This window comes from Bombina bombina, chromosome 6 (assembly GCF_027579735.1).
Source record: "Bombina bombina isolate aBomBom1 chromosome 6, aBomBom1.pri, whole genome shotgun sequence".
Taxonomy (NCBI): domain Eukaryota; kingdom Metazoa; phylum Chordata; class Amphibia; order Anura; family Bombinatoridae; genus Bombina; species Bombina bombina.
Genome location: NC_069504.1, coordinates 914,978,225 through 914,999,915, shown reverse-complemented (window position 1 = coordinate 914,999,915; position 21,691 = coordinate 914,978,225). Strand labels below are relative to the sequence as shown.

The 21,691-nt window shown below is 41.2% G+C and overlaps 1 protein-coding gene across 3 annotated transcripts in view; it reads right to left on the bottom strand.

The window, feature by feature from the left end:
* The window catches only part of FBXW11 (F-box and WD repeat domain containing 11), a 240,270-nt gene that overhangs the window by 37,285 nt on the left and 181,294 nt on the right, over nucleotides 1-21,691 (bottom strand). For all 3 annotated transcript variants that reach the window (XM_053718555.1, XM_053718556.1, XM_053718557.1), the window contains 2 exons: nucleotides 8,126-8,244; nucleotides 7,883-7,993 (listed from right to left, as the gene is read on the bottom strand). In XM_053718555.1, the coding sequence (XP_053574530.1) occupies nucleotides 7,883-7,993; nucleotides 8,126-8,244 (230 nt within the window). The remainder of the gene's footprint in view (nucleotides 1-7,882; nucleotides 7,994-8,125; nucleotides 8,245-21,691) is intronic.

Below are 21,691 nucleotides of genomic sequence, written 5' to 3'. Positions count from 1 at the left end.
CTTTGAAGTCTTGTTAACCTGTCCTCTGTCAGGTAAATCTTCATTTCTACAGAATCTATAAGAGTCCCCAGGAAGGGAACTCTTGTGAATGGAACGAGTGAACTTTTCTTTTCGTTCACCTTCCATCCATGTGACCTTAGAAAAGCCAGTACTAACTCTGTATGAGACTTGGCAGTTTGAAAGCTTGAAGCTTGTATCAGAATGTCGTCTAGGTACGGAGCTACCGAAATTCCCCGCGGTCTTAGTACCGCCAGAAGAGCACCTAGAACCTTTGTGAAGATTCTTGGAGCTGTAGCCAATCCGAATGGAAGAGCTACAAACTGGTAATGCCTGTCTAGAAAGGCAAACCTTAGATACCGGTAATGATCTTTGTGGATCGGTATGTGAAGGTAAGCATCCTTTAAATCCACTGTGGTCATGTACTGACCCTTTTGGATCATGGGTAAAATTGTCCGAATAGTCTCCATCTTGAACGATGGAACTCTTAGGAATTTGTTTAGGATCTTTAAATCCAGGATTGGTCTGAAAGTTCCCTCTTTTTTGGTAACCACAAACAGATTTGAGTAAAACCCTTGTCCCTGTTCCGATCGTGGAACTGGATGGATTACTCCCATTAACAACAGTTCTTGTACGCAGCGTAGAAACGCTTCTTTCTTTGTCTGGTTTGTTGACAACCTTGACAGATGAAATCTCTCTTTTGGAGGAGAGTATTTGAAGTCCAGAAGGTATCCCTGAGATATTATCTCTAGCGCCCAGGGATCCTGGACATCTCTTGCCCAAGCCTGGGCGAAGAGAGAAAGTCTGCCCCCCACTAGATCCGATCCCGGATCAGGGGCCCTCAATTCATGCTGTTTTAGTGGCAGCAGCAGGTTTCCTGGCCTGCTTGCCCTTGTTCCAGGACTGGTTAGGTCTCCAGCCTTGTCTGAAGCGAGCACCAGATCCCTCTTGTTTTGGAGCAGTGGAAGTTTATGCTGCTCCTGCTTTGAAATTCCGAAAGGAACGAAAATTAGACTGTCTAGCCTTAGGTCTGGCTTTGTCTTGGGGCAGGGCGTGGCCCTTACCTCCTGTAATGTCAGCGATAATTTCTTTCAAACCGGGCCCAAATAAGGTCTGCCCTTTGAAAGGTATATTAAGTAATTTGGACTTAGAAGTTACATCAGCTGACCAGGATTTTAGCCACAGTGCCCTGCGCGCCTGAATGGCAAATCCGGAATTCTTAGCCATAAGTTTAGTTAAATGTACTACGGCTTCCGAAATGAATGAATTAGCTAGCTTAAGTATTCTAAGCCTGTCCGAAATGTCGTCCAGCGTAGCTGAACTAAGGTTCTCTTCCAGAGACTCAATCCAGAATGCCGCTGCAGCCGAGACCGGCGCAATGCATGCAAGGGGTTGCAATATAAAACCTTGTTGAACAAACATTTTCTTAAGGTAACCCTCTAACTTTTTATCCATTGGGTCTGAAAAGGCACAGCTATCCTCTACCGGGATAGTGGTACGCTTAGCTAAAGTAGAAACTGCTCCCTCCACCTTAGGGACCGTTTGCCATAAGTCCCGTGTGGCGGTGTCTATTGGAAACATCTTTCTAAATATCGGAGGGGGTGAGAACGGCACACCGGGTCTATCCCACTCCTTAGTAATAATTTCAGTTAGTCTCTTAGGTATAGGAAAAACGTCAGTACTTGTTGGTACAGCAAAATATTTATCCAACCTACACATTTTCTCTGGTATTGCAACTGTGTTACAATCATTCAGAGCCGCTAACACCTCCCCTAGTAATACACGGAGGTTTTCCAGCTTAAATTTAAAATTTGAAATATCTGAATCCAATCTGTTTGGATCAGAACCGTCAGCCGCAGAATGAAGCTCTCCGTCCTCATGCTCTGCAAGTTGTGACGCAGTATCTGACATGGCCCTAGCATTATCAGCGCACTCTGTTCTCACCCCAGAGTGATCACGCTTGCCTCTTAGTTCTGGTAATTTAGCCAAAACTTCCGTCATAACAGTAGCCATATCTTGTAATGTTATTTGTAATGGCCGCCCAGATGTACTGGGCGCCACCATATCGCGCACCTCCCGGGCGGGAGATGCAGGTACTGTCACGTGAGGCGAGTTAGTCGGCATAACTCTCCCCTCGTTGTTTGGTGAAATTTGTTCAATTTGTATAGATTGACTTTTATTTAAAGTAGCATCAATACAGTTAGTACATAAATTTCTATTGGGCTCCACTTTGGCGTTATTACAAATAGTACAGGTCTCATCCTCTGAATCAGACATGTTTAACACACTAGCAACTTGGAAATATTATTCAAATAAAATACAATGAAAAAGCGTACTGTGCCTAAGAAGCACAGAAGATATATAACAGTTGAAATCAATAAACTTTGCAAAACAAAACACAATTTTAGCAAAGGCTAGTTCCCATTAGCAAAGAATAACTAACCCTGATGGCATAAAAAAGTTAAAGAATAAACGTTTCTTTATCACAGTCAACTACAATCTCACAGCTCTGTTAGATTACTTCCCTCAAACAAGCTTTGAAGACCCCTGAGTTCTGTAGAGATAAACCGGAACATGCAGGAAAAAACAATGAGCTTCTGACTGAAATTTTGATGCGTAGCAAAAGCGCCAAAAAAGGTCCCTCCCCCTCACACACAACAGTGAGAGAGATCAGTAAACTGTCATAATTAGATAAAGCAACTGCCAAGTGGAAAAAAAGTGCCCAAACATTTTATTCACCCAGTACCTCAGAAAATGAAAACGATTTTACATTCCAGCAAAAACGTTTAACATAAATTAGTAAAAAACCAAATAGGCTAGAGATTATATACACAGTGTAATTCTAGTGAAGTACCATTCCCCAGAATACTCAAATGTAAAAAATACATACATGATATTATGTCGGTATGGCAGGATTTTCTCATCAATTCCATTGTCAGAAAATAAAAACTGCTACATACCTCTTTGCAGATTAAACTGCCCGCTGTCCCCTGATCTGAAGTTTACCTCTCCTCAGATGGCCGAGAAACAGCAATATGATCTTAACTACTCCGACTAAAATCATAGTAAAAAAACTCTGGTAGATTCTTCTTCAAATTCTACCAGAGAAGGAATAACACACTCCGGTGCTATTAAAAAATAACAAACTTTTGATTGAAGAAATAAAACTAAATAAAATCACCATAGTCCTCTCACACATCCTATCTAGTCGTTGGGTGCAAGAGAATGACAGGGAGTGACGTAGAGGGGAGGAGCTATATGCAGCTCTGCTGGGTGAATCCTCTTGCACTTCCTGTTGGGGAGGAGTAATATCCCAGAAGTAATGATGACCCGTGGACTGATCACACTTAACAGAAGAAATGAAGATTTATCAGCATCAACCTCTGAAACAGAATCCTCTGAACCAGAAGAATCATTAGAATCAGAATGATGTTCATTTAAAAATTCATCTGGATAAAGAGAAGTTTTAAAAGACTTTTATGTTTACTAGAAGGAGGAATAACAGACATAGCCTTCTTAATGGATTCAGAAACAAAATCTCTTATGTTATCAGGAACACTCTGAACATTAGATGTTGATGGAACTGCAACAGGTAATGGTATTTTACTAAAGGAAATATTTTCTGCATTAACAAGTTTGTCATGACATTTAATACAAAACAGCTGGAGGAACAGCTACCAAAAGTTTACAGCAGATACACTTAGCTTTGGTAGTTCCAGCACCAGGCAGCGATTTTCCTGAAGTATCTTCTGACTCAGATGCAACATGAGACATCTTGCAATATGTAAGAGAAAAAACAACATATAAAGCAAAATTGATCAAATTCCTTAAATGACAGTTTCAGGAATGGGAAAAAATGCCAAAGAACAAGCTTCTAGCAACCAGAAGCAATGAAAAATGAGACTTAAATAATGTGGAGACAAAAGCGACGCCCATATTTTTTTAGCGCCAAATAAGACGCCCACATTATTTGGTGCCTAAATGCTTTTGGCGCCAAAAAGGACGCCACATCCGGAACACCGACATTTTTGGCACAAAAGAACGTCAAAAAATGACACAACTTCCGGCGACACGTATGACGCCGGAAACAGAAAAGATTTTTTGCGCCAAAAAAGTCTGCGCCAAGAATGACGCAATAAAATGAAGCATTTTCAGCCCCCGCGAGCCGAACAGCCCACAGGGAAAAAGTCAAATTTTTTAAGGTAAGAAAAAATGATTGATTCAAATGCATTATCCCAAATATGAAACTGACTGTCTGAAAATAAGGAATGTTGAACATCCTGAGTCAAGGCAAATAAATGTTTGAATACATATATTTAGAACTTTATAAAAAAGCGCCCAACCATAGCTTAGAGTGTCACAGAAAATAAGACTTACTTACCCCAGGACACTCGTCTACATGTTGTAGAAAGCCAAACCAGTACTGAAACGAAAATCAGTAGAGGTAATGGTATATATATATATATATATATAAGAGTATATCGTCGATCTGAAAAGGGAGGTAAGAGATGAATCTCTACGACCGATAACAGAGAACCTATGAAATAGACCCCGTAGAAGGAGATCATTGCATTCAAATAGGCAATACTCTCCTCACATCCCTCTGACATTCACTGCACGCTGAGAGGAAAACCGGGCTCCAACCTGCTGGGGAGCGCATATCAACGTAGAATCTAGCACAAACTTAATTCACCACCTCCATAGGAGGCAAAGTTTGTAAAACTTATTTGTGGGTGTGGTGAGGGGTGTATTTATAGGCATTTTGAGGTTTGGGAAACTTTGCCCTTCCTGGTAGGAATGTATATCCCGAACGTCACTAGCTCATGGACTTGCTAATTACATGAAAGAAAACTCATTAATATCAAAGCTGAATAGTTTTGCAAGTAGCTTTTAGTTTGTTTTTAGTTATAGCTATTTTAGGGGGATATCTGTGTGTGCAGGTGACTATTACTGTGCATAATTATTAGGCAATAGGGATGCACCGAAATGAAAATTCTAGACCGAAACCGAAAATGCAGGATGCCCTTGGCCGAAAATGACTTTTTTCACCAAATTATTTTAAAAAAAAAATCTATAATGTTATTATTAATATAAGACATATATATATATATATATATATATATATATATATATATATATATATATATTACACATACATACATACTTTTGAACATTTGACACAATCCTAAATTATTATTTATCTGCATTGAGGTACACACAGCAGGCAACATGGGGTTAAGCATTAAGAAATGGTACTGAGGCACACAGAGGAATGCAGGAGATCGCATTACAAGTGTACTGCTTGTGAATTGTAGCCCAAACACTTACAGTTCTATCAGTGTGCAAAGGGCTCCTACATGTTTATATTCACTCTTATCTGGCTCGTTGTGCAGTTCTCAGGAGGAGGAGGTGACACAGCTGCTTGTAATTACACCACGCTGCAGCCCGCTCCGTTTAAACAGAAGTCTCCTAATCTTGCCGTGTCAGGTGAAATTTATGACACTTGCCTGCAGAGCCATATAGTTACTTGTAACGGATCCTCTGGTCAGTGAATGTGTGAAAGGCTCATACATATATTTACCCTTATCTGGCTCCCTGTCTAATCCTGCAGGACTCAATGAGCTGCTTTTTCAGGGTAAATATACGTATTAGCCTTTCACACACTCACTGACCGGAGGATCCGTTACAAGTAACTATATGGCTGGCTCTACAGGCAAGTGTCATAAAAGTCACCTGACACGGCAAGTTAATTCTCCCGCACTGCTCTGCTTCAAGACACTAAACAGTGAGTGAACAGCCCAGCCTACAGTGCCGCACCCCCTCTAACCGCGAGGCATTCTGGGGCATGTAGTTCAATTGAATATGGCCTGGAAATAACCCAGCCACACGGGGCTAAATTTAGGATCAGCTTGTAACGGCTTATAGCGGTCGGCGAGGCACGGGGGAGGACACTTTGGGGGATAAAAATCTGTCTGCCAGGGGATGATTTCGTGGGGCACAGGGGTTAATTTAATTTTACATAGAGGATGCAATTTTCGGCCGATTTTCCCCTCTTTCGGCCGAAATGGGATAGGCCCATTTTCGGCCGAAAATTTCGGTTACCGAAATTTCGGTGCATCCCTATTAGGCAACTTAACAAAAAACAAATATATACCCATTTCAATTATTTATTTTTACCAGTGAAACCAATATAACATCTCAACATTCACAAATATACATTTCTGACATTCAAAAACAAAACAAAAACAAATCAGTGACCAATATAGCCACCTTTCTTTGCAAGGACACTCAAAAAAGCCTGACATCCATGGATTCTGTCAGTGTTTTGATCTGTTCACCATCAACAATGCGTGCAGCAGCAACCACAGCCTCCCAGACACTGTTCAGAGAGGTGTACTGTTTTCCCTCCTTGTAAATCTCACATTTGATGATGGACCACAGGTTCTCAATGGGGTTCAGATCAGGTGAACAAGGAGGCCATGTCATTAGATTTTCTTCTTTTATACCCTTTCTTGCCAGCCACGCTGTGGAGTACTTGGACGCGTGTGATGGAGCATTGTCCTGCATGAAAATCATGTTTTTCTTGAAGGATGCAGACTTCTTCCTGTACCACTGCTTGAAGAAGGGGTCTTCCAGAAACTGGCAGTAGGACAGAGTTGAGCTTGACTCCATCCTCAACCCAAAAAGGCCCCACAAGCTCATCTTTGATGATACCAGCCCAAACCAGTACTCCACCTCCACCTTGCTGGCGTCTGAGTCGGACTGGAGCTCTCTGCCCTTTACCAATCCAGCCACGGGCCCATCCATCTGGCCCATCAAGACTCACTCTCATTTCATCAGTCCATAAAACCTTAGAAAAATCAGTCTTGAGATATTTCTTGGCCCAGTCTTGACGTTTCAGCTTGTGTGTCTTGTTCAGTGGTGGTCGTCTTTCAGCCTTTCTTACCTTGACCATGTCTCTGAGTATTGCACACCTTGTGCTTTTGGGCACTCCAGTGATGTTGCAGCTCTGAAATATGGCCAAACTGGTGGCAAGTGGCATCTTGGCATCTGCACGCTTGACTTTTCTCAGTTCATGGGCAGTTATTTTGCACCTTGGTTTTTCCACACGCTTCTTGCGACCCTGTTGACTATTTTGAATGAAACGCTTGATTGTTAGATGATCACGCTTCAGAAGCTTTGCAATTTTAAGAGTGCTGCATCCCTCTGCAAGATATCTCACTATTTTTTACTTTTCTGAGCCTGTCAAGTCCTTCTTTTGACCCATTTTGCCAAAGGAAAGGAAGTTGCCTAATAATTATGCACACCTGATATAGGGTGTTGATGTCATTAGACCACACCCCTTCTCATTACAGAGATGCACATCACCTAATATGCTTAATTGGTAGTAGGCTTTCGAGCCTATACAGCTTGGAGTAAGACAACATGCATAAAGAGGATGATGTGGTCAAAATACTCATTTGCCTAATAATTCTGCACTCTCTGTATATATACACATACATATACACATACATACATATACACATACATACACACACATATATATATATCACTTTTTGTACATGCAAAGGAGGAGCTGGAGCCTTAGAAAGTGTGCATATAAAAAATGTGCACACATTTTGATAAAGGAAGTATATTGGAAAGTTTAGTTTTTACAATGTATGCTTTATCTAAATCATGAAACTTTACATTTTTACTTCAGTGGCCCTTTATGGTTGATAAACACTGTTCTAAAGGATCTGCTATGGAAAGAAAATAAAATATAAAACAATAGCAGGAGAAATAAATGGTTTTCCGAGTAATCTTTCAGTAATGTCTATGGTATTATCCTATAAGCTGCACAATCTGAATAGTCACAATTCATGTTTAGATGTGAAATACATACCCATCATAAGCTCCACTGACAATCCTCTTGTTGTCAAATCGTATACAGCGCACAAGTTCTTCATGCCCCTCTAAAACTCGTAAACAGGCTCCACATTCAATATCCCATAACCTGTTAATTTAATTTAATATGACCATATGTAAGAATTACTTTACTAAAGGGACAAATTGATAAATATATAATATAGATTACCACAAATCTAGTGTTTAAAATAGTATTTAAAAAATTACTGTAGTGTGTTACCTTATGGTATTATCTGAAGAACCACTCACTACTAATCGGTCCCGGTACTGGAGACAAGCGATGCCGCGCTTATGCCCATTTAGTGTACGAACAAATTCACAAGTACTAGTGCTCCATACCTAGGTGAGATTAACATAAGAACTACATTAGAAACAATGATCTAAATGATAAGATCTTTAAACAACAACAACTGAGGAATATTGTTGCATATAAAATAGAATATACACAGATCTTTATTAATGTTGCTGATTAAGTACAGATACTAGATCAAGAAGTATGAAGAGGCCGGGAAATGCAAGTTCTGTTTCACAAATGATTTCAGCAGGATATTGTATGTTTATTAGAAACACAAATTTTACTTTGATATGGTTTTTACAGTAGTGTTTCTTTATAAAGCTAAGTCTGCTGCATTTGCATTGCAGAACACAGGTGCAATACATTAGAAGCATTTTGAAAGTACCAGTAGCTGCAATATTAGTACTAGGAAGACAATGTGTATTGTATAAAAACATAATTTATACTTATCAGATAAATTCCTTTCCTTCCTGGCAGGGAGAGTCCATGACTTCATTCCTTACTGTTGAGAAATACAACACCTGGCCACCAGTTGGAGGCAAAGACACCCCAGCCAAAGGCCTAAATATCCCTCCCACTTCCCCTATCCCCGTCATTCGGGGCAAGGGAACAAGGAAAAGTAGGAGAAACATCAGGGTATAAAGGTGCCAGAATAATATAAAAAGGGAGCCGCCCAACAAAAATAAATTACGGGCAGGGTAGTGGACTCTCCCTGCCAGGAAGGAAAGGAATTTATCTGGTAAGAATAAATTATATTTTCCTTCCATAAGGCAAGGAGAATCCACGACTTCATTCCTTACTGTTGGAAAACTATACCCAAGCTCCAGAGGACACCAAGGGAATAACGGGGGGGGGGGGGAGACTGACCCTATTCTGAGGGCACCACACCCTACTAAACTTATTTCCCAAAAGCTGCTTCAGCCGAAGCAAACACATCAAACTTGTAAAATTTAGAAAAAGTGTAAAGAGGACCAGGTAGCCGCCTTACAAATCTGATCCATAGAGGCTTCGTTCGTAAAAGCCTAGGAGGAAGCCACTGCTCTAGAGGAATGAGCTGTTATGAGACAGCGGATCGACAGACTCCTGAGAGGATAAGCTAAGCGGATGACACTCCTCAAACAGAAAGATAGGGAAGTCGTAGTAGCCTTCTGCCCCTTACGCTTCCCTGTATAGATGACAAAGAAGAAGATTATCTGAATTCCTTAGTAGCCTGAAGATAGAACTTCAAGGCACAAACCACATCTAGATTGTGAATCAAGCGTTCCTTTGCTGAAGAAGGATCAAGACACAAAAACATAATTTATGCTTACCTGATAAATTTATTTCTCTTGTAGTGTATCCAGTCCACGGATCATCCATTACTTGTGGGATATTCTCCTTCCCAACAGGAAGTTGCAAGAGGATCACCCACAGCAGAGCTGCTATATAGCTCCTCCCCTCAATGCCATATCCAGTCATTCGACCGAAACAAGCCGAGAAAGGAGAAACCATAGGGTGCGGTGGTGACTGTAGTTTAAAATTTAGACCTGCCTTAAAAGGACAGGGCGGGGCCGTGGACTGGATACACTACAAGAGAAATAAATTTATCAGGTAAGCATAAATTATGTTTTCTCTTGTTAAGTGTATCCAGTCCACGGATCATCCATTACTTGTGGGATACCAATACCAAAGCTAAAGTACACGGATGATGGGAGGGACAAGGCAGGAACTTAAACGGAAGGAACCACTGCCTGTAGAACCTTTCTCCCAAAAACAGCCTCCGAAGAAGCAAAAGAATCAAATTTGTAAAATTTTGAAAAGGTATGAAGCGAAGACCAAGTCGCAGCCTTGCAAATCTGTTCAACAGAAGCCTCATTTTTAAAGGCCCAGGTGGAAGCCACAGCTCTAGTAGAATGTGCTGTAATTCTTTCAGGGGGCTGCTGTCCAGCAGTCTCATAGGCCAAACGGATTATACTCCGAAGCCAAAAAGAAAGAGGTTGCCGAGGCCTTTTGACCTCTCCTCTGTCCAGAGTAAACAACAAACAGGCTAGATGTTTGATGAAAATCCTTAGTAGCTTGTAATTAAAACTTCAAGGCACGCACTACGTCTAGATTATGTAAAAGACGTTCCTTCTTCGAAGAAGGATTAGGACATAATGATGGAACAACAATCTCTTGATTGATATTCTTGTTAAAAACCACCTTGGGTAAAAACCCAGGTTTTGTACGCAGAACTACTTTATCTGAATGAAAGATCAGATAAGGAGAATCACAATGTAAGGCAGATAACTCAGAGACTCTTCGAGCCGAGGAAATAGCCATCAGAAACAGAACTTTCCATGATAGAACTTTGATATCAATAGAATGAAGGGGTTCAAACGGAACTCCTTGGAGAACTTTAAGAACCAAGTTTAAGCTCCATGGAGGAGCAACAGGTTTAAGCACAGGCTTAATTCTAACTAAAGCCTGACAAAACGCCTGGACGTCTGGAACTTCTGCCAGACGCTTGCGTAAAAGAATAGACAGAGCTGAAATCTGTCCCTTTAAAGAACTAGCTGATAATCCTTTGTCCAAACCCTCTTGGAGGAAGGACAATATCCTAGGAATCCTAACCCTACTCCATGAGTAATTCTTGGATTCACACCAATGAAGATATTTACGCCATATCTTGTGGTAGATTTTCCTGGTGACAGGCTTTCGTGCCTGTATTACGGTATCAATTACTGACTCGGAGAAGCCACGCTTTGATAGGATCAAGCGTTCAATCTCCATGCAGTCAGTCTCAGAGAAATTAGAGTCGGATGATTGAAAGGACCTTGTATTAGAAGGTCTTGTCTCAGAGGCAGAGTCCACGGTGGAAAGGATGACATGTCAACCAGATCTGCATACCAGGTCCTGCGTGGCCAGGCAGGCGCTATCAGAATCACTGATGCTCTCTCCTGTCTGATTTTGGCAATCAGTCGAGGGAGCAGAGGAAACGGTGGAAACACATAAGCCAGGTTGAAGAACCAAGGAGCTGCTAGAGCATATCAGCGTCGCTTCTGGATCCGTAACAAGGAAGCTTGGCGTTCTGGCGAGATGCCATGAGATCCAGTTCTGGTTTGCCCAAACGATGGACCAGTTGAGCAAACACCTCCGGATGGAGTTCACACTCCCCCGGATGAAAAGTCTGACGACTTAGAAAATCCGCCTCCCAGTTCTCTACGCCCGGGATATGGATCGCTGACAGTTGGCAAGAGTGAGACTCTGCCCAGCGAATTATCTTGGAGACTTCTAACATCGCTAGGGAACTCCTGGTTCCCCCTTGATGGTTGATGTAAGCCACAGTCGTGATGTTGTCCGACTGAAATCTGATGAACCTCAGGGTTTCTAACTGAGGCCAAGCTAGAAGAGCATTGAATATTGCTCTTAACTCCAGAATATTTATTGGGAGGAGTTTCTCCTCCTGAGTCCATGAACCCTGAGCTTTCAGGGAGTTCCAGACTGCACCCCAACCTAGAAGGCTGGCATCTGTTGTTACAATTGTCCAATCTGGTCTGCGAAAGGTCATACCTTTGGACAGATGGACCCGAGATAACCACCAGAGAAGAGAATCTCTGGTTTCCTGATCCAGATTTAGCAGAGGGGACAAATCTGTGTAATCCCCATTCCACTGACTGAGAATGCATAATTGCAGCGGTCTGAGATGCAGGTGCGCAAATGGCACTATGTCCATCACCGCTACCATTAAGCCGATTACTTCCATGCACTGAGCCACCGTGGGGCGCGGAATGGAGTGAAGAACACGGCAAGCATTTAGAAGTTTTGATAACCTGGACTCCGTCAGGTAAATTTTCATTTCTATAGAATCTTTAAGAGTCCCTAGGAAGGAAACCCTTGTGAGAGGAGATAGAGAACTCTTTTCTTCCTTCACTTTCCACCCATGCGACCTCAGAAATGCCAGAACTATCTCTGTATGAGACTTGGCAATTTGAAAGCTTGACGCCTGTATCAGGATGTAGTCTAGATAAGGAGCCACCGCTATGCCTCGCGGTCTTAGAACCGCCAGAAGTGAGCCCAGAACTTTTGTAAAAATTCTTGGGGCTGTAGTCAACCCGAATGGAAGAGCTACAAATTAGTAATGCCTGTCTAGAAAGGCAAACCTCAGGAACCGATGATGATTCTTGTGAATCAGAATGTGCAGGTAGGCATCCTTTAAGTCCACTGTGGTCATGTACTGACCCTCTTGGATCATTGGTAAAATGGTTCGAATAGTTTCCATCTTGAATGATGGAACTCTGAGGAATTTGTTTAAGATCTTTAGATCCAAAATTGGTCTGAAGGTTCCCTCTTTTTTAAGAACCACAAACAGATTTGAATAAAACCCCTGTCCTTGTTCCGTCCGCGGAACTGGATGGATCACTCCCATTACCAGGAGGTCTTGCACGCAGTGTAGGAATGCCTCTTTCTTTATCTGGTTTGCAGATAATCTTGAAAGGTGAAATCTCCCTTGTGGAGGAGAAGCTTTGAAGTCCAGAAGATATCCCTGAGATATGATCTCCAACGCCCAGGGATCCTGAACATCTCTTGCCCCTTGAAAGGAATGTTGAGTAATTTAGACTTTGAAGTCACATCAGCTGACCAGGATTTGAGCCATAGCGCCCTAGGCGCCTGGATGGCGAATCCGGAATTCTTAGCCGTTAGTTTAGTCAAATGAACAATGGCATCAGAAACAAATGAGTTAGCTAGCTTAAGTGTTCTAAGCTTGTCAATGATTTCAGTCAATGGAGCTGTATGGATGGCCTCTTCCAGGGCCTCAAACCAGAACGCCGCCGCAGCAGTGACAGGCGCAATGCATGCAAGGGGCTGTAAAATATAACCTTGTTGAATAAACATTTTCTTAAGGTAACCCTCTAATTTTTTATCCATTGGATCTGAAAAAGCACAACTGTCCTCAACCGGGATAGTGGTACGCTTTGCTAAAATAGAAACTTCTCCCTCCACCTTAGGGACTGTCTGCCATAAGTCCCGTGTAGTGGCATCTATTGGAAACATTTTTCTAAATATAGGAGGTGGGGAAAAAGGCACACCGGGTCTATCCCACTCCTTACTAATAATTTCTGTAAGCCTTTTAGGTATTGGAAAAACATCAGTACTCACCGGCACTGCATAGTATTTATCCAGTCTACACAATTTCTCTGGCACTGCAATTGTGTCACAGTCATTCAGAGCAGCTAATACCTCCCCAAGCAATACACGGAGGTTCTCAAGCTTAAATTTAAAATTAGAAATCTCTGAATCAGGTCTCCCCGAGTCAGAGATGTCACCCACAGACTGAAGCTCTCCGTCCTCAGGTTCTGCATATTGTGACGCAGTATCAGACATGGCTCTTACAGCATCTACGCGCTCTGTATCTCATCTAACCCCAGAGCTATCGCGCTTGCCTCTTAATTCAGGCAATCTGGCTAATACCTCTGACAGGGTATTATTCATGATTGCAGCCATGTCCTGCAAAGTAATCGCTATGGGCGTCCCTGATGTACTTGGCGCCATATTAGCGTGTGTCCCTTGAGCGGGAGGCGAAGGGTCCGACACGTGGGGAGAGTTAGTCGGCATAACTTCCCCCTCGACAGAACCCTCTGGTGACAATTCTTTTATAGATAAAGACTGATCTTTACTGTTTAAGGTGAAATCAATACATTTAGTACACATTCTCCTATGGGGCTCCACCATGGCTTTTAAACATAATGAAGTAGTTTTAAAAATAATGAAGTAGTTTCCTCTGTGTCAGACATGTTTGTACAGACTAGCAATGAGACTAGCAAGCTTGGAAAACACTTTAAACCAAGTTAACAAGCAATATAAAAAAACGTTACTGCGCCTTTGAGAAAAACAAATTGACAAAATTTGAAATAACAGTGAAAAAAGGCAGTTACACTAACTAAATTTTTACAGTGTATGTAACAAGTTAGCAGAGCATTGCACCCACTTGCAAATGGATGATTAACCCCTTAATACCAAAAACGGAATAATAAATGACAAAAACGTTTTTAAAACCAGTCACAACAACTGCCACTGCTCTACTGTGGCTGTTACCTTCCTCAAACACGACTTTTGAAGCCTTTTGAGCCCTTCAGAGATGTCCTGTATCATGCAGAGGGAGGCTGAATGTCTAATTTTTGCTGCGCAAAAAAGCGCTAAAATAGGCCCCTCCCACTCATATTACAACAGTGGAAAGCCTCAGGAAACTGTTTCTAGGCAAAAATCAAGCCAGCCATGTGGAAAAAAACATAATTTATGTAAGAACTTACCTGATAAATTCATTTCTTTCATATTAGCAAGAGTCCATGAGCTAGTGACGTATGGGATATACATTCCTACCAGGAGGGGCAAAGTTTCCCAAACCTTAAAATGCCTATAAATACACCCCTCACCACACCCACAATTCAGTTTAACGAATAGCCAAGAAGTGGGGTGAAAAGAAAAAAGTGCGAAAGCATATAAAATAAGGAATTGGAATAATTGTGCTTTATACAAAAAAATCAAAACCACCACAAAAAAGGGAGGGCCTCATGGACTCTTGCTAATATGAAAGAAATGAATTTATCAGGTAAGTTCTTACATAAATTATGTTTTCTTTCATGTAATTAGCAAGAGTCCATGAGCTAGTGACGTATGGGATAATGATTACCCAAGATGTGGATCTTTCCACACAAGAGTCACTAGAGAGGGAGGGATAAAATAAAGACAGCCAATTCCTGCTGAAAATAATCCACACCCAGAATAAAATTTTTAATGAAAAAACATAAGCAGAAGATTCAAACTGAAACCACTGCCTGAAGTACGTTTCTACCAAAAACTGCTTCAGAAGAAGAAAACACATCAAAATGGTAGAATTTAGTAAAAGAATGCAAAGAGGACCAAGTTGCTGTTTTGCAAATCTGATCAACCGAAGCTTCATTCTTAAACGCCCAGGAAGTAGAAACTAACCTAGTAGAATGAGCTGTAATCCTTTGAGGCGGAGTGTTACCCGACTCAACATAGGCATGATGAAATAAAGATTTCAACCAAGATGCCAAAGAAATGGCAGAAGCTTTCTGATCTTTTCTAGAACCGGAAAAAATGACAAATAGACTAGAAGTCTTTCGGAAAGACTTAATAGCTTCAACATAATATTACAAAGCTCTAACAGCATCCAAAGAATGCAATGATTTCTCCTTAGAATTCATAGGATTAGGACATAATGAAGGAACCACAATTTCTCTACTAATGTTGTTAGAATTCACAACCTTAGGAAAAAAAAAATTCAAAAGAAGTTCGCAGCACCGCCTTATCCTGATGCAAAATCAGAAAAGGAGACTCACAAAAAAAGAGTAGATAATTCAGAGACTCTTCTGGCAGAAGAGATGGCCAAAAGAAACAAAACTTTCCAAAAAAGTAATATAATGACCAAAGAATGCATGGGTTCAAAAGGAGGAGCTTGAAGAGCCCCCAGAACCAAATTCAAACTCCAAGGAGGAGAAATTGACTTAATGACAGGTTTTATACGAACCAAAGCTTGTACAAAACAATGAATATCAGGAAGATTAGCAATCCTTCTGTGAAAAAGAACAGAAAGAGCAGAGATTTGTCTTTCAAGAAACTTGCGGACAAACCTTTATCTAAACCATCCTGAAGAAATATAAGTCTTCCAGACTCTATAATATATCTCTCTAGATACAGATTTACGAGCCAGTCACATAGTATCAATCACAGAGTCAGAGAAACCTCTTTGACCAAGAATCAAGCATTCAAACTCCACACCTTAAAATTAAGGTTTTGAGATCCTGATGGAAAAAAGAACCTTGAGACAGAAAGACTGGTCTTAACGGAAGAGTCCACAGCTGGCAAGAGGCCATCCGGACAAGATCCGCATACCAAAACCTGTGAGGCCATGCTGGAGCTACCAGCAGGACAAACGAGCATTCCTTAGAATATTGGAGAATACCCTTGGAAGAAGAACTAGAGGCGGAAAGATATAGGCAGGATGACACTTTTAAGGAAGAGATAATGCATCCACTGCCGCCGCCCGAGGATTCCTGGATCCGGACAGATACCAGGGAAGTTTCTTGTTTAGATGAGAAGCCATCAGATCTATTTCTGGGAGTTCCCACATTTGAACAATCTGAGGAAATACCTCTGGGTGAAGACCATTCGCCCAGGTGCAACGTTTGGCGACTGAGATAATCCGCTTTCCAATTGTCCATACCTGGGATATGAACCGCAGAGATTAGACAGGAGCTGGATTCCGCCCAAACCAAAATTCGAGATACCTCTTTCATAGCCAGAGGACTGTGAGTCCCTCCTTGATGATTGATGTATGCAACAGTTGTGACATTGTCTATCTGAAAACAAATGAACAACTCTCTCTTCAGAAGAGGCCAAGACTGAAGAGCTCTGAAATTGCACGGAGTTCCAAAATATTGATCGGAAATCTCACCTCCTGAGATTCCCAAACCCCTTGTGCCGTCAGATACCCCCACACAGCTCCCCAACCTGTAAGACTTGCATCTGTTGAGATTATAGTTCAGGTCGGAAGAACAAAGAAGCCCCCTGAACTAAACGATGGTGATCTGTCCACCATGTCAGAGAGTGTCGTATAATCGGTTTAAAGATATTAAGTGAGATATCTTTGAGTAATCCCTGCACCATTGGTTCAGCATACAGAGCTGAAGAGGTCGCATGTGAAAACGAGCAAAGGAGATCGCATCTGATGCGACAGTCCTAAGACCTAAAATTTCCATGCATAAGGCTACCAAAGGGAATGATTGTGACTGAAGGTTTTGACAAGCTGAAATCAATGTTAAACTTCTCTTGTCTGACAAGGACAGAGTCATAGACACTGAATCTATTCTAGAAACCTAAAAAGGTTACCCTTGTCTGAGGAATCAATGAACTGATTGGTAAATTGATCCTCCAACCATGAACTTGAAGAAACAACACAAGTCGATTCATATGAGATTCTTCGAAAATGAGAAGACTGAGCAAGTACCCAGATATCGTCCAATAAGGAAATACCAAAACCCTGTTCTCTGATTACAGAAAGAAGGGCACCGAGAATCTTTGAAAAAAATTCTTGGAACTGAGGCTAGGCCAAACGGTAGAGCCACAAAACTGGTAATGCTTGTCTAAAAAGAGAATCTCAGACACTAAAAGTGATCTGGATGAATCGGAATATGCAGATACACATCCTGTAAATCTATTGTAGACATATAATGCCCTTGCTAAACAAAAGGCAGGATAGTCCTACAGAAACTGAATGTTGGTATCCTTACATAACGATTCAATATTGATAGATCCGGAACTGGTCTGAAGGAATTGACCTTCTTTGGTACAATGAAGAGATAAAATAAAACCCCAGCCCCTGTTCCAGAACTGGAACTGGCATAATTACTCCAGCCAACTCTAGATCTGAAACACATTTCAGAAATGCTGAGCCTTTGCTGTGTTAACTGGGACACGGGAAAGAAAAAAATCTCTTAGCAGGAGGCCTTAACTGAAGCCAATGCTGTACCTTTCTGAAACAATGTTCTAAAACCAGAAATTGAGAACGGAATTGATCAAAATTTCTTTGAAGAAAACGTAATCTGCCCCATACCAGCTGAGCTGGAATAAGGTCCGCACCTTCATGGGTACTTAGGAGCTGGCTATAGGTTTTCTATAAGGCTTGGATATATTCCAAACTGGAAATAGTTTCCAAACTGATACCGCTCCTGAGGATGAAGGATCAGGCTTTTGTTCCTTATTGTGAGGAAAGGAACGAAAAATGATTATTAGACCTAAATTTACCTTAGATTTTTTATCCTTTGGTAAAAAAGTTCCCTTCCTTCCAGAAACAGTTGAAATAATAATTTATTACCCTGGAAGGAAAAGGAAAGCAAAGTTGACTTAGAAGACATATCAGCATTCCAAGTTTAATCCATAAAGCTTTTCTAGCTAAAATAGCTAGAGACATATACCTGACATCAACTCTAATGATATCAAAAGATGGTATCACCAATAAAATTATTAGCATGTTATAGAATAATAATAATGCTATAAAATTATGATCTGTTACTTGTTGCGCTAAAGCTTCTAACCAAAAAGTTGAGCTGCAGCAACATCCGCTAAAAATATAGCAGGTCTAAGAAGATTACCTGAACATAAGTAAGCTTTTCTTAGAAGGATTCAATTTTCCTATCTAAAGGATCCTTAAAATGAATTACTATCTACCGTAGGAATAGTAGCACATTTAGCAGGAGTAGAGACAGCCCCATAACCTTAGGGATTTTGTCCCAAAAAAACTCTAATCTGTCAGATGGCACAGGATATAATTGCTTAAACGTTTAGAAGGAGTAAAAGAATTACCCAAATTATTCCATTCCCTGGAAATTACTTCAGAAATAGCATCAGGGAGATTAAACACTTCTGGAATAACTACAGGAGATTTAAAAACCTTAATTAAACGTTTAGATTTAGTATCAAGAGGACCAGAATCCTCTATTTCTAATGCAATTAATACTTCTTTAAATAAAGAACGAATAAATTCCATCTTGAACAAATACAAAGATTTATCAGCATCAACCTCTGAGACAGAAACCTCTGAACCAGAAGAACCAATATCAGTATCAGAATGATGATGTTCATTTAAAAATTCATCTGAAAAAAGCGAAGTTTTAAAAGACTTTTATGTAAACTAGAAGGAGAAATAACAGACATAGCCTTCTTAAAGGGACACTAAACCATGAAAAAAACTTTTCTGCAATCGCAAAATTAGTATATTTTACATTTCTTTCTAATTGGCATTGCGTTTCAAAGTATTACCTTTTTTTACAAAATCCAATATCGAAAATTGATCTATTTCCGAACCCACCGCTGGCTAAACTTCTCCATCCTCCAATCCTGACCGATAACCCAGGTTATGAAAATGGCGGAGTATTGCCGCTATGCTCATGCGCGATATTCTGTACTCGTCATTCCAATAGCATTGTATGGGTAAGTGTGCTATTAAACATTGTATATATGCGCATGCGCGAGTCAACCGATCGCAATGCGCATGCGCCTGGTGACGGCATTGTCACTTAATGAGATGCACGAAATTGCAATAGGATTGGTGATTGAGTTTAGTTGTGCATGGCCCATATTAGTGGGTTGGATGTAATGATGTCATCTTCGAAATATAAATTATAATTTTATTGTGTTTAGAAAGATCGTTGTACGGTAAAAGTAGGTGAGTTATGAAATATAAACGTTTGTGATTTGAAATCGATGGTCATGTTGTTCTTAAGATAGTAAAGTTTTGGAATCCTTTAATGGATTTAAAAAATAAAATCTCTTATGTTTATCAGGAACACTCTGAAAAACATAATTTATGCTTACCTGATAAATTCCTTTCTTCTGTAGTGTGATCAGTCCACGGGTCATCATTACTTCTGGGATATTACTCCTCCCCAACAGGAAGTGCAAGAGGATTCACCCAGCAGAGCTGCATATAGCTCCTCCCCTCTACGTCACCCCCAGTCATTCGACCAAGGACCAACGAGAAAGGAGAAACCAAGGGTGTAGTGGTGACTGGAGTATAATTTAAAAAATAACTGCCTGCCTTAAAAACAGGGCGGGCCGTGGACTGATCACACTACAGAAGAAAGGAATTTATCAGGTAAGCATAAATTATGTTTTCTTCTGTTAAGTGTGATCAGTCCACGGGTCATCATTACTTCTGGGATACCAATACCAAAGCAAAAGTACACGGATGACGGGAGGGATAGGCAGGCTCTTTATACAGAAGGAACCACTGCCTGAAGAACCTTTCTCCCAAAAATAGCCTCCGAGGAAGCAAAAGCGTCAAATTTGTAAAATTTGGAAAAAGTATGAAGCGAAGACCAAGTTGCAGCCTTGCAAATCTGTTCAACAGAGGCCTCATTCTTGAAGGCCCAAGTGGAAGCCACAGCTCTAGTAGAATGAGCTGTAATCCTTTCAGGAGGCTGCTGTCCAGCAGTCTCATAAGCTAAACGTATTATACTACGAAGCCAAAAGGAAAGAGAGGTAGCAGAAGCCTTTTGACCTCTCCTCTGACCAGAGTACACGACAAACAGAGAAGATGTTTGTCGAAATTCCTTAGTTGCCTGTAAGTAAAATTTTAGGGCACGAACTACGTCCAGATTGTGTAGTAGACGTTCCTTCTTCGAAGAAGGATTTGGACACAAAGAAGGAACAACAATCTCTTGATTGATATTCCTGTTAGTGACTACTTTAGGTAAGAACCCAGGTTTAGTACGCAGAACTACCTTATCTGAATGAAAAATCAAATAAGGAGAATCACAATGTAAGGCTGATAACTCAGAGACTCTTCGAGCCGAGGAAATAGCCATTAAAAATAGAACTTTCCAAGATAACAACTTTATATCAATGGAATGAAGGGGTTCAAACGGAACGCCCTGTAAAACGTTAAGAACAAGGTTTAAACTCCATGGCGGAGCAACAGTTTTAAACACAGGCTTAATCCTCACCAAAGCCTGACAAAAAGCCTGAACGTCTGGCACTTCTGACAGACGTTTGTGTAACAGAATAGACAGAGCTGAGATCTGTCCCTTTAATGAACTAGCGGATAAACCCTTTTCTAAACCTTCTTGTAGAAAGGACAATATCCTAGGAATCCTAACCTTACTCCAAGAGTAACCTTTGGATTCACACCAATATAGGTATTTACGCCATATCTTATGGTAAATCTTTCTGGTAACAGGCTTCCTAGCCTGTATTAAGGTGTCAATAACTGACTCAGAAAACCCACGTCTTGATAAAATCAAACGTTCAATTTCCAAGCAGTCAGCTTCAGAGAAGTTAGATTTTGATGTTTGAAAGGACCCTGTATCAGGAGATCCTGTTTCAGAGGTAGAGACCAAGGTGGACAGGATGACATGTCCACCAGGTCTGCATACCAAGTCCTGCGTGGCCATGCAGGTGCTATTAGAATCACTGATGCTCTCTCCTGTTTGATTCTGGCAATCAATCGAGGAAGCATCGGGAAGGGTGGAAACACATAAGCCATCCTGAAGTCCCAAGGTGCTGTCAGGGCATCTATTAGGACTGCTCCTGGATCCCTGGATCTGGACCCGTAACGAGGAAGCTTGGCGTTCTGTCGAGACGCCATGAGATCTATCTCTGGTTTGCCCCAACGTCAAAGTATTTGGGCAAAGACCTCTGGATGAAGTTCCCACTCCCCCGGATGAAAAGTCTGACGACTTAAGAAATCCGCCTCCCAGTTCTCCACTCCCGGGATGTGGATTGCTGACAGGTGGCAAGAGTGAGACTCTGCCCAGCGAATTATCTTTGATACTTCCATCATTGCTAGGGAGCTCCTTGTCCCTCCCTGATGGTTGATGTAAGCTACAGTCGTGATGTTGTCCGACTGAAACCTGATGAACCCCCGAGTTGTCAACTGGGGCCAAGCCAGGAGGGCATTGAGAACTGCTCTCAATTCCAGAATGTTTATTGGCAGGAGACTCTCCTCCTGAC